At 38.5% G+C, this 14,741-nt stretch overlaps 1 protein-coding gene across 10 annotated transcripts in view; it reads right to left on the bottom strand.

Annotated features, from left to right (window-relative positions):
• Nucleotides 1-14,741, bottom strand: part of INPP4B (inositol polyphosphate-4-phosphatase type II B) — a 271,956-nt gene that overhangs the window by 130,912 nt on the left and 126,303 nt on the right. For 9 of the 10 annotated variants that reach the window (XM_048941067.1, XM_048941064.1, XM_048941065.1 and 6 more), the window contains one exon: nt 14,259-14,375. In XM_048941067.1, coding sequence (XP_048797024.1) covers nt 14,259-14,375 — 117 coding nt within the window. Of the gene's footprint in view, nt 1-9,433; nt 9,477-14,258; nt 14,376-14,741 lie in introns of those variants that run through there. The other variant, XM_048941069.1, reaches the window with a different exon arrangement.

Genomic DNA, 14,741 nt, shown 5'->3' on the forward strand with positions numbered 1-14,741 from the left:
AGAATAGAAAAGGAGAAGAGAAAACTAAAACAAAACAAATGCATGTCTGATTCCTCCAAAACAACCTCATCAACCCTGTACTGTTACAGACCTTTCAATTTACTTTTTTTTTCCAAGACCAGCACATAAACTATGATTTCCTCAATGACTACTGTAATATGAGTAGCAGTCCGAATTGGATTCTTTGGATTCTCTACCCAATAAAGGAATATCATTGTTGTACCAGGAGAATGGCTTTTTTTTTCCCTTCTACATTGATGTGGTATATCTATGTTAAGACATACGCAAGGTGTAACAAAGAGACATGAAGCAAAGCCTGTCACAAAGCTAACTCCATAGGTGAGTTTCAACTCTTTTCAACTGTTTCAACTCTTGCAGCTGCCAACTGAAAAAAAAAAAAAACACATTCAAGAAAAACCATGCCAAAACATTCTCTTTTGTTCAATGTAATGAGTCTCATGTTCTGGGAAAGAAAAAAAAAAGGCCATGAGCCGAGGCTGTCACAAACTAGCAGTCAAAGGCAAAACAATTATTATTTTTAAAGCACTTCCTGAATCTAGACATTTGCCAGGAGGCAAAAAGCTAATCAAAATCCTTCTGCTAAGTTTTTAGCTTCTATGTCCACGCCTTCAGAGGTGCTGTTTCTGTACTTCCATCTTCCTGTCCTACTGAGTGTCCAAAAGCAGGGCACATTCCTCATATGGAACCCTGACACTACGCACAGGTGCTAGGCAGGCCATGGCATATCACACTGCATTCACTATTGACCTAAATCTAAAATTTACTGAAACTGATAAGTGGAAATATCATTGGCAAACCACACGAGTGTATCGAAAGTTAGTGGAGTATTCCATAATTCCCATCAAGTACTGTGAGGCATTCATCCGTCCTTTCTCCTTTACGCAGTACTGCAGTGCTCACACACCTTCTGCTGGAGACCTGCCAGCTTACCAAGGAAATTATTTCGGTTTTCAAAATATTGTATTTAACAAAGCTCAAAGAAGTAAGCACTGCACGCAAACCAAACTTAGTAACACATGTGCAGCTGCTGGTCTCTCCAACATAAATTCCACTGGATGCACCTGCTTCCCACAGAGCCAGCACACCAACTTGAAGACAGACTTACCCAAGCTCTCCCGCTGTCCAAACAGATCAAGTAGAGATCAAGCAAAAAAGTACCTCAGGTTTTTCTCCAGATACCCCTCATACTGAACAACTGTGCAGCACAGATGCGCTGAAACTGAGTTAGAGCTTGACTAAAAAAAAGCAGTGTAGGCAGAAGCTGAAGGGCCATGCAAATCTCTGGTAGAGCATCTTCAAATTTACTCCTAAGAACTTTCAGCTCTCTTCCAGCCTACACACTACAAACAGGGATATTTATACAAAAGCAAGTACAGACAGCTTGTATTAAGATGGCAGACTTAGAGTTTTACTACTACCAAGACAAAATGTAAGAAGAAAGAGCAACCACAATTTCAACTACATAAAATTCAGTTATATTTTCCAACATCTAAATAATTACTTGCTGCCACAAGAGTTTTATTTAAAAATAAGAGGCTATTGATCTGGAATTCTACAGACTTAAAGGGCAGCCACTGCTCTTTCCAGCAAAAGTATTTTCCAGTAAATAAATTCCTTCAAGTACCAAAACGCATTGAACACAGTAACCCTTCCAAGCAATCCTAGAGGACAAGTGGGAACACTCAAGTCAGTACGCACTGCAAAACAACCTCTGTGTTTCAACTATCATCTCCACAGTCTGATATTCAGCCAAATATCACCCCCTGGTTCCTGACACAGAGAAAAGGACTTAGAAACAACTGCTGAAACTCTAACTCTGCATTTGAAACTAACCACATACAGCAATCGAAACCCTACTTCTTCAGTGTCCCTTCTAAAAATAGAAAGGCTATGAAAGCTAGTTAATACAGTTAGCAGTCACAAGAAAAAAAAAAAAACAACAGAAAACAAAACAGATTAGGAGACAGAAAAAGACACTAACAAATAAATGAAGATAATAGGTGTGAAAGCCTACGATCACTTTTTTTTAGACAAACTGCATCTTGACAAGTAGCAACTATTCCAAGACTCTGCATTGACTAAGTACTTGAATCCAAGTTCTTCCCACATACATAGAAACTATTTTCAACTCTATTCAGACTTTCAGTACAGATCATTTCCACTTTCCTTGAGTTTTTTTTACTACTTACTCTATTAAAAAAATCCCACAGAGATAAGTCAGAACACTAAACAACACCTACTGCTCTTCTAATACCACAAAGGGTAAACTAATGTTTTCACTGAGCTTATAAAATGAACCGCTGCAATCTTCCCCATGATGCAAAAATTGGGGTAGAAGGAAGAGATGAAAAGGAAAAATTCTTCAAGAGGATAAGCGAATTTGCCATAAATGCACACACCTTTCCGAACTTCAGCCTTCCTTCCTGAAAGATTTGCTTGGCTACTAACCTCTATTCCAAGCTGCAAGGAACACCCTGCCCTCAGATTCCCTGGCACCTCATCTCCAGTAATTCTGCCCCATGGAAATATTAACTCAGATTTGGCAAGCACATAGTATCATGAGGCCAAGGATCTTACTACAGATAGCCACTTTCCCTCCTTCCCCATGAAAGCAACCCACATTGACCAAACCCCAAAACCACCAGGAGAGGACCCACATACTAGGTGAACATTCCTGGGGTGAATTTAACGCTTGCAGGCTGCTTTGCCTAGTATCACCTTCTAAAACAGGTTTCACTTCATGAAATAAAAATGAACTGGCTAGGAGAGGATTAATAAAAAAACAATAAAACCATGACAAGTAACTGCTTTACCAGACTAGGTTAAACACTTCTTGTTACTCTGTCTACCTCACTCACTAGATAACTCATACTTCTGCAAGGATGAGATAATTCATGCAAGATTTTAATGTGCTTGGAGTTTATAGGCTTTTCATCTTCTTCATATTGAATGCACTGCTGATTGCGTTATTTTATGTATCCAGGAACAGAAATATTAAGCCTTCTGATCTATGCAACAGGAGGCTGCTCTTGGAGCTGATTCACAGCTACCTCAGGAGCAGTGAAAAGGAATCCACCACTGCATTGCTACAAAAAGTTCTGTATTATGGCCAGCTCTATGTCAACACAGATTTATCCATCAGGAAAGTATTACTGCTTCATAAGGCTAAGGTTCTCTTCGTGGATAGTCAGACTTTGGATAGAAGACTCATACTCTGTGGTACCTACATAGAAAAAGTCTTTTAGGATGCTTCTCAGTTGAAGGGTATATGTACTCATCCTCTAATTTATACTGCAAGGACAGTCTTTCTTCAGACATACCCAAGCCTGAAAACCATTTGGGCACAGTAAATTATTCTGAAAACTCCCTGTCACAGGGATGATGTTATTTCAGAACAGGGTAGCAATAATTGGGCAGTAAATGTCCAGAGCTTCCACATTCAAAGATAATTTCTTGACTGAGAGCCTTGCAATTACTTCTTTTTGAAAAGCTGCCAAGTTATTCCCCGGGAACAGAGGCAGCGGAGGATCTATAGCTGTAACAAATCAAAGACCTCCTTGCTCGATTTCACTAAGGGTGCTGTGTGTGAAAATGCAACCCTTCCAAGCATCCCAAAGACACAGTGTATATTGTCTTCTAAAGGAAATACATCATATTTGTCCCAAATAGCACATTTTTTTCCATTGTTTTTTTTTTTTTTTTAAAAGGAAGCAGACAATCCTGTCTGAAGTCATCTCAGAGAGAGAGAGTCTTCCCCCCTATCTTCCATTTACTAATCTGCACTTTAAGACAAAATGAACCATGCAACTGCTCACAGTGCAGATGCTGCTGAAACCAAACCAAATGAATTAGCTTTTATCTCTCACTGCTTATAGGGCAGCAGAAGTGCTACTGCTGTGTCTGATGCAGTTAAACTTCTGGCAAGTGAAGCATGGGACATATAACTGAAAAGCTGAGATCCAGTGATGCTTCCAGGCATGAACAGGCATAAACTTGCAAGGAAGTAACACCCAAATAAATTCATTCTAACAGATCCAGAGAAAATCCAGTGCTGCACTTTACTCTGCTATTCTGTTCCACAGGAATAGGAATTTTCTTCACACCACCTAAAAGCAGTTTCGCAATGGATGTCCACACTCCTACTGTACAACTAAATAACAGAGCAGTGCAGACAAACACATGAGATACACTAAGTAGACTTCATCTTCCACCAGAAAAGCTTGTGTGCATCAAGATAGATCACTGTTATACATATATCCTCGAAAATAAATATGTTTCTGTACAGGAAGGTATACACCAGACTTAGTGCAGACATACAGCTCTTCTGAGCGTACAACAGCATGCCTGCTTGCCTGCTTTTAGGCAAAACACTTGGATAATTTCTCACTACTGAGAGACCTCTCTATTTCATCTGCAGATAGCTCGGGTACAAGTTTTATCATCAGAACAGACAGGGCACTGTTTGGTAATTGATGTATTTGGCTTTAATCTAAACTAAGTTACTGCGATAGCTCTGAAAGCAGCTACAGCTGTTCTGCTTAAAATGCTGTGCCTAACTGAAACAAGCTGAAGCCCATAGAGAAAGCTGGTAAAGAAAAACAGAATGAGGGTAAAGAACTATACTCTCATATCCCTTAAAATTCAGGGGGGAAAGAAGGAGGAAGGGAGGGAAGAAAGGAAGGGTGAGAGCGGATATATGACAAAGAATTTAAGAATAATAAAATTGCCAGAACAAACATCAACAGCTGCATAATACTGAAGTATTACAGTGACAAGAACTGTAGAAGGAGAAAATAAGTTAAAACCCTCAAATTCTTAACATCCTGGAATGCTGAAACAAAACAGCAAAGGGACTAAATGTCATCACACTGAAAATCCCAGAGGTAGGAAATGTATGTATTAACTGATATCTATTTACACAAACAGAATAAATTCTTATTGCTTACTTAAGTGGGGTTTTCTTTGTACTTCCTGTTCTGCATGCCTTAAGAGAAATAAGTTTTTCCTCAGTCATTTGTTTTTTATACATAGCATGCACTCACTATAACTCCTGCACAACAAAAATTTGGAGCCACTTGATTTGACTCAAGCACCAGACTGTGTGTACACATGTAATGCATTCCAGAAGAGCCGCACCACCACATTACAAAAAGCTTGCGTAACTTGGAAGTATGTTATTCAGTGTATATACTTGCCTTTTCTGCACCACAACATACAAAGTAAGCACAACTGCATATTAAGAGGAAAACAGAAGGACTAGAGAAGAACAGATTACCAGTACCATGTCATTATGCTACAACTATTTTAAAGCAGTGTTTTAAGCTATTTTGTAGATGCCTTTCTGTTCTGAACCCTGGCTACAGAAAAAACAGACTTATTTCAGAGATAACAGAATAGTCTGGATTGGAAGGACCTTAAAGCAGGCCCAATTCCAGCTCCCCTCCCAGGTTAAGAGAAACATTCCAGGACACCAAGCTGCCCAGGGCCCCATCCAACCTGGCCTAGAATGCATTCAAGGTTGGTGCATCCAGTGCTGCTCTGCGCAGCCTGTTCCTGTGGCAGTGTTCTGCCACCCTCTGAGTAAAGAATTTCCTCCTAACATCTAACCTAAATAACCCTTCTCTTTGTTTAAATCCATTCTCCCTTGCCCTAGCACTATCAGACCATCTAAGAAGCTGGTCTTCCTCCTGTTCAAAACCCCCCTTCAAGTACTGGAAGGCTGTGAAGGAAGCAATGAGGTCTCCTTGGAATGTTCTGTTCTCCAAGATGAACAAGCCCAACTCCTTCAATCTTTCTTCGTATATGAGATGCTCCAGACCCCTGATCTTTGGCCCCCTGGAGATTACATCCACATTCACGCTTCATTGCTTTAGGCTACAATTCTACCCCACGTATTCCACTAGGGTTTAAGCACACCTTTCAGGCAATAGCTTTCAGTGACTTTATTTGACATTCTTGGAAGCTTTTTACACAAAATTACATCACCCAGAGGAAAGCAACTAGCATGATCCACTGACTCTTTGGTAATGATTCATGATCTTACTCAGTAATCAACTCCAAGTGAGGGAAGCTAGTTGACTTCTCATTGAAAAGAAATCAACCCCCAAAATCAGTTAACACCATGAAACAGCCAATACATATCGTGGTATGGGAACTGATTAACACACTCAAGCCTCAAGCTCAACCACAGATGTTCATTCTGAACTATAACGTTAGGTTTTTCAGTCAAATACCCACCTCTAAGAATTGGAGTCAGTCAGACACGGAGAAAAAACACACTAAACTTCAACCACACCACAGACTAAGTTCAGCCTTCTCATGGCTTCCTAGCTGCACATTGTTTTCAAACAACAGCAGATCACAGGTGTCCAAGTGTGAAGGCTTTTTTCCCCCCCATTTATCATCACATGGTCCATGGTGAACAGAATCAAACACAGAAGAGGTTAAAAAAAAAAAACTCATTTCAGGCATAACGAAAACCAAGCATGGACAATTTCAGCTACAAGAGAATTTGTTTCTGTAATATACTGTATAACCATTACATAACAACGCTTTAATGTAAAACTCAATGATACGTGCAATTTCTAAAGAGACTGTAATTCCTAAATGATCACAGGAGCCTTTCAAGTTTACTTATCTAATACTTAAAATACATTGGAATACAAAACACTTAACTAATTGACGGACAGCTATTTATGATTCTAACAAATTTGCTCAAGAAATTATCACATTACATCCAATCCATATGATATTTCTAAAAAACAGAAGTACTTGCATGGCTTTACAAGCACAAAGTTTCAAACACTAACATATACTGTTTCTAGCACATCCATAATTAATCCACATCCATAAGAACACCTTTGATATGTGTTCTTCCACACACATGGTGGAAGGTACATCTCTGATAACAGACTGAATTTGTTCTATTTTCAACTTCCCTGAATACTTATAGCATAACTTTAAACAAAAAGTCAGTTTTCCAACTGTTTTAAACTGTCTACTTTTGTAACACATATGTAAGCAGACTTATCACTGTTAAGTGTACATTGCTTTTCATATTATGCTGGAATATTTTTTTGAATGAATTAACAGATCTTAAACAGTTAAAAGCTCCAATGTTATCTCAGTAGTTCTGAGTGCTTTTGAAGTGAAATGCTTGAGAACTTGAGAACAGATAAAGTTTCCAATAGATTAAAACGCAGATTAAAAAAATGCAAAGAAGTTGCTTGATTATGTTCATTTGTCCAAAACCTGGTTTTGAAAAAAATTAAAACGAATTGCTTTAGTGAAGATGAAGAGGCAGTAGCTATGATGTAAGCATTGATTTTCCTTTATTTTTCAGGATTTACTGCAGTAGAGATTAGTTAACTGTCAAAATTAATGTACAATTTTGGCAGCAAGTGAAAACAAGGCATGAACATTTTTTGCTGTGATATAAAGAAAATTGCTTGTAATAGGAACTGTTTTAAAGCCTAAGTTACAAGGGGAAAATACATGCAGAAAACATGGAAAATTACACAGGAGGAGCTCAAGTTTTGATTTTTCAAGTTGTTAAATACATCCACCTAAGGTAAAAAGCTGTTCTATATCAGTGAGAGAAGTGCGTATTTAACAGAATGTTTTCCAGGTAAATTACCTACCATAAATTAATCCAACAGGCACAATGAAGCTTTCTCAACTCAAAATAAGCTGCGGAGAGTTTTTCTCATTTAGATCTACCCTGAAGCTAACAAAAAGCACTACAATTGTTGCATACATAATTACTTTAAGTAGCTACAACTATACAACTAATGGTAAACCAATGTTATTTTCTTCAACATCAATTTCTTTGATATGATTTAGCACTTGTGCTGGTGTGGTGGGCTCAACTTACTATTCATCTGGCAAAAAGTACAGTCATGAGTAAGAACAGACAGACCCTAGCCTCTGAGCCATTCAAGCCAGCTTGCACGGCTGCACTGAGTGTAAGGAAATCCTACATACTTGCAACATCTGGGCTGCCAGGAACCTGCTTCCCACTTCTCAAGGCCCCAGTACCCAATCTGACAGCAGCCCAGGCCAGTCTTCCTTGGGAGCTGAACATGCATATGCGAAGTACTTACAGTAGAATGATATATTTTGTAAGCTCTTGGGACAGTACTGCATAGATTTGAAGAATTGTATCTATAGTACTGAAATCCTTACATAGTTTAAATCAATTCCACAGGAAAAGACTGTCATGTGTTTGATGTTACCCTTCATTTAAAATGAAAAATATCCAAGACATCCTTTACCATAGAATCAGCTCTTACTGTAAGCATTTCCCTGACAGGTGGTAGAAGTAGCATTAGATTGACTAAAGTAGGTTAAAAAAATGAAAGTGGAGAATCAAAACAGAGCAGATTGTGACTTTCCTTAAACGCACAACAATGGGGAGAAGCTTGCTTCAATTAGAGATCTAGGTATATATAAAAATTATATATTAAATATATACATAAAAGAATAAGAGGAAAAAATAGAAGAGGGGGATACTTTTCAAGTGATGGACTTGCGCAAAACCAAAGCCCTCCCTCGGGATTTTCAAGGCACAACGAGCAGGTGAGGTTACAGACAGGCTTCACATTAAGCACAACTGCAACTTCCATGATCTTGACTCTTACCTTCCATTCTTTTAAAGATCCCTAAGATGTGAGAAAACTTTCCTCCTTATACTCTCAACCACTTCAAAAGAAGGATTTTATTTCCATCTAAAGCCAAATGAAAGTAAGCAGTTTGAATTTCCCTTTATTTCCAGACTTCAGAAATTCTGAGAAAGACTGACAATTAATTCCTCAAGGTGCGCTCCACCTGCACATGGCCAGCAGAATGAAAACAGATCTCCCTTCATTATAGCTCCAGTAATAGCATTCAGTAAGAATATGAAGTTTGAGGCAAAAGAAAAATTGAATCACTCAAGTATACATTCATGAAAAAATTATTACATGATTTTGAAAAGAAACATGAATAAAGCATTATTACAAGTATTTCTGTGGTTAGGGCAGTGACACTGAGCAGCACTGGCTTATTAAAAAGAATGAGATAATATGAGTTTCTAATTTAAGGCAATATTTCTGTACAAATCCTGCAGATATGACAGTGAACAGAACTGAGAAAAAGAAACATTTGAAGTGCTTTTTCGTTAAACAAAGAGCACTTCTAAGATTACTTAGGTTTTAAGGAAAAAAAAAAACCTAGCCTCAGAAGCTTCAGAGCTCACAAGAGCAAGGCATTAAGAGCGCTGTGGTAGAGGCAGCATGCAGGTAGGCGATGTTTAAGCTTTCACATTTATCCCTGTGTGTCATCAAAGAATATTAGGATGCTATAATCACAAAATAAACAAGAGAGTTAGGCAAAGCAGACTAAGATAACAAAAGAGAATAAATAGAAGGCTTACCCCTATCTTGGGCTCACTCACAAAACACCAGCAGACCAGACCTCCAGAAGAGATCCTTCCCCACTGATAGCCAGCTCTTAAATAGGTCCAGGAGGGGTGCAGCCATGCTCCACCCTTTCCAGCACACAGGAGAATTGCCTTCACCTGTGCTCCTCTGGCTGACTCAGTGCTCGCCTCAGGTGGTCAATCAGAGGTTCAGGCCCTGACTCAGCACTTCCCATACACCCTGCTAATGCATTTCACATACTGCTCTACAGTATCTTAATAATATTCAAGCCATCGGCCTCTTCAGCACCAATGGCAAACCACTCCAAGCAGTGTGGTGGTTCTGTCATACAAATCAATTCCCACGAGGGAACTTGTAACACTGTCACTTCAGATTTGGCTTCAAATTCAACTCATAATGCCTCTTCTTCCAAGTCTTCACTTTCCACTTAACCCAGTGCAATTCTTCTTTAAAATGGTTACTTGCAGTACCAAGAAATACACACATCCAAAACTATAGCATCAGAGTTGCTGTTTATATTTGGAATATCCCATGGATTCCAGCAATTATACCTACCCAAAGGAGACTGCATCAACCTGCCAGTATCATCTGCAAGTCTCACGGAATTTGATACAATACACTTTTAAAGCTTATCATCATCATGCTTCTGGATTCTATTTCCTCCTAAAGAAAAACGGAATTTTCAAGTAGTGCTGCACAGACCAGACACACAAACTTGTCACAAGGCCTCTCTCTCCTGCTTCCAGTTTCTCTGTCTGCATCAACAAGAGGCAGTTCGAATCACTGCACATCACACCAGAACATTGCATCAGTACATACCTTGAGACCTCACTGCAAATGCATCAACACAATTCCAATGTGTAAGACAAGAAAATTTTCAACTCCACTCTAAAATCCACATATTGAGATATTAAGCTGTGTCAGTAACTGCATTAAATCAGATCAAATCAGATGCAGATGTGGAAACACTAGAATTGTTATAAAACAAGCAAATTAAAATCATAAATGCTACAGTGCTTGCCTACAAATAGTGTTTTATACAAAAAAGCACAGAACGCTTGCTGCAAGACTCTTCTATTGTTCTAACAAGAATTGGTCAGATTATTCAAGTTGGATATATTTTGGGAAAATGTTTTTGCAGAAAGAGTAATCAAGTATAGGAACAGGCTGCCCAGGGAGGTGGCGGAATCACCGTGCCTGAAGCTGTTTATGTGCATCCATGAGGCCCTTTGGGATGTGGTTGGTGGGCATTGTGGTGATGGGTCGCTAGTTCAACCAGATGACCTCAGAGGTCTTTTCTGACCTTAATAATTCTTGAGTTCTATAAGACACAATTGTACTTATTTGCAGCACAGAATGAAAGACTGCTGCCTCCGAAATCAGTCACCAGGCATTTTCTCCTCTTAATATAAAAAGAGCTCATCTATTTTTTTATCTTCTTCAGATCCACCATGCAGGAGTGTTACCTGACTTCTGCTATGCAGTATTTTTCAAGTGAACAAATCCTTCTCAGCATTACAACTTGACAGACTGAACTGGACAAACCTGCATGCTTATAGAAAAGCTAAGAATAGCACGCCTGTGCAATAGTCACACAATGGTGTTATTTTATGCAGCATCTGAGCCTCTAATTCCAGTTTTCCTGGACAAAGGTTTAAAGAACAGGTGCAGCCCAAGCATTAAGACAAAACTCAAGAATCAGAAATTCCTGAAGGCAGCAAAACTCCAGCCAGAGAAACAATCTCGCCCATGGTAGGATAGAGAGAAGATCTTTCTGATGTAGAAACAGATGTCACTGTACATTTTTCAGATGACACTACTCACCATTTTGTATGCTCGGCTTGACTGGATGTATTTGCATTATACTTTATGATTGCTATTTACTTCTTGATTCCAGCTATATCCAAGTGAAGTAAGAATAGCATGATCTCTATTAGAAATCTCTATTTACATGATTACTTGTAGTAACTAATCACCATTAGCTTGGAAGGCTGGCCAAAACAATAAAATTTCTATTTCTTTCTACTAAGAGTCACAACTACAGAAAACCTGATACAGCCAAGATATAATTACCAAGAATACCAGACAGACATGCATAAAACACAAAAAGTGCAGTAGAACATCCAGCGTGTCAAGCACAGTAAATGTGATACCAGCTGCACAGCACTTAAGCATAATTAAACTGCTCTTCTCATATAAATGCAAGTTAAATGACAGACAGAAAGAAGGTTATTTTAAAATCTTTTTTAGAAGAGCAGCATAAACAGAGTATGAGCACTGCCAAAAAAATATTCTGGTTGTTTCTCATTGGGGAGCATTCCTTTTCACTTTATCATTATAACCTGCCTGCACAAGCTGAGCAGCATCCAATTATTTTCACTTCACAGTAAAGATCCAATTGCTTTAAAAGTAAGGCTGCGTCCTAACAATCCTCTGTTTGGGGCACTAACACCCTGCTAAAGTTTAATTAATGCTCACAATTCACTTCTTAAACAAGTGCATTTCTGAACTGCAGAGTGATGAGTGATACCAGCTACTTTGAAACGGTTAACTTAAGTAGAAGTCAAATAGCCTTGACATTGTGAGAGTCTTTTTACTGTGGCTTTTTGACCAATTCCCGCAACATATTCAGCAGCCACATCCAAGGTTTATTCTGCCATAAATGGATCACTTGCATGAGCTGGCAGCAAATCTGTCTCATCTGGAAGCAGAGACTAGCATAGTATAGAAGACTCAAAAACCTTGGTTTCCCCTTCATCCCACCACATATATTACTTGTGCTCACGTTTGGAAAGATTGCAGGGATACATATGTTGCAGTCATGAACTGTCACAGCAGCTTTTATGACCTACAGAAGCCATCTTCATTGTAGCCTGGAAAATCCCCACAGTAAAACCACAACTCTTGGAACAGCTCAATGCCAAAGGGATGCATCTCACTACTTGGATCATGAAACGAGCATTGAGGTATGTAGTGCTGCAGCTACGCTGGTAATGCTATCAAGCTACCTCACTTGAAGTTGACTTTTAGGAATCCAGATCTATCTCCAGACTCAAAAACACCACTTGAACTAACAGGAAAGTATGAAGGCTTTGAACTATAGCAAAGAAAGTCACGGCATTACTTGTATCCTGGCTGATATTCCAAAACTGAATAACATGAAATATCAACCCGGATGGCCCACGGTCATTGACACATGTTGCATGCAACATACCTCAAATTCAATCTTAGATCTTGTTTTTTTCTTACCTGCAGCCAGTTTTAAAATGGTAATATATTAAAACAAGGCTAAGTGCACATAAAACAGGTGGCATTAACATTTCCTAATTTAAGAAGAAAAACATTAAGTCTCCATAGACTTATAAGCTACATTGATGCGATTGTCTTGGATATACTCTAATCCTGTACTTAATTACACGGAACAGTTATAAAAAGTTCTTCAATGTTTCCAAATTATATTCATTCTCTAGGCTAGATCTTTCATATGCAGTTTTTCCTGTAGAAGTACTATATCGATTTCAAGATCTAACTAGGAGAAAACTAGAGGAATAGGTCTACGAATCTAGTTCACTTTTTTCTCCTTACAAATAGGATATTTTTACCCATCGTGCTGTTTCTCACAACAGCTTATAAATTGGAAGGGATTATATCTGCAACATTGAAGAAAAAGCAGTTATGATTTTAAGCCCTTTAAGTCGTAACAAAAAATTAAAACATACTAATTCTGAAGTGTGCACATTCCCTTTTCCAGTTACTTTTTAAGAAACAAAAACAACTCTTACTATAGGCAGAAAGAAATCCATATTCTGTAGACAAAAATACTTCACAAATTCCCATTAGAGAGCACAGTGGGGAGACAGAACCAATGTATTTACTAATGAAGATCTAAAAATCTAAGCAAATGTATCAACTTTTAACCTTACTCTACTCATGTAAGTAGTTCAAAGATATAAGTTACATGTTATGGCTTTAATTTCCTTCTTACGGATAATGAATGCATGTACAATCATGACATTAGCTTCTATGGTCTTCAATCACATCAGGAGCCAATTACAGATACACAAAGAGCAATTTGGCTAATTAAAGACAGGTTTCAAGGTCTGTTTTCAATAACTAAGTGAAACCTATCTGTCACAGAAGAAAAACACAACTCCCATAGGTCTTGCATAACGTACAGCTCTTCATGTCTGTCCTAAATCACCCGGAGTACATAACATGGCACTCAAGGCCTTTGTCTGACACTTAAATCGCTCATATTCCTAGTGATCTCCATACATCTTCTGAAGTAACTATTTGTAAGTGTAAGAAACTGACACTGTATCTAAAAACGCACAACACTGAAACCCAAACAATTCGCCCTTTGTGACAGACATGATCTTGAATCCTTGAAAATCAACACAAACCAGAGATGAGTAGCAGGCATCACTATGCAAGTGTTTAAAAGAAAAACGTAACCAACCCTCTCTATTTCCCACATCTTGTCAGTATAAAATAATATTTCTGAAAACTTACTTTGCTATCCCAACCTATTCCCTACGTTCTCTGCTTTCAGAAAGTACATGAGAGTAACCTTACATTTTCCAGAAATATCTGCACTGATTCACGTAACCAATCCAACAAGTGTAAAGGGCCCATCTTAACTGCATGGTTCTCTCTCTTTTCTGTAATATGATAACTGAAAGTATATCATGTATGAGCAAAGCCAATTCTACTTCATTTCAATTTTCTAAGCCGCAAGCCTGCTGAAAAAGGATGAAGAACAGCATGGTGGAAATTTAGTTCTCAGTAAGACTTAAGCAAAACAACCAAAATGCTCACCGTGTCTTGAGATTTATCTTTGACATCATAGACTGTGAGTTTTATTTTGGTCTCTTCATAGATGGGGTATTCCGGTGGGAATGTCACACCAGTCAGAAACAGTGGATCTCTTGTTCCCTGTGCAACACAAATATTCAGTAAGGTAACAGCTGTGCAACGTGTAGCACACCATTATGGATGTAGGCACAGAGACCATGGTCTCTTTAGCAGAACTTAGCTGTCTCTCTTTGCTGTATAAAGCTCAGTACTACAAGAAATGAGTAACAAACCACACAACTTTAAAACTCTGTCATACAAGAAAAGAATTTAAGCGCTTCTGAAGCCGCCTATAAACATGCCAAACAGTTCAGCCTGCAGGCATCGGTATCTGGGCTAGTAATCTGTAGTAAAATATATCCTCCCTTCTCCTGTGATGTTTTTGTGAAGTATTTAGTTTCACATTAAATTCACTTTAAATGAACTAAGAACTTAGCCAAAAACATT

Source organism: Lagopus muta, chromosome 4 (genome assembly GCF_023343835.1).
Source record: "Lagopus muta isolate bLagMut1 chromosome 4, bLagMut1 primary, whole genome shotgun sequence".
Classification (NCBI taxonomy): Eukaryota; Metazoa; Chordata; class Aves; order Galliformes; family Phasianidae; genus Lagopus; species Lagopus muta.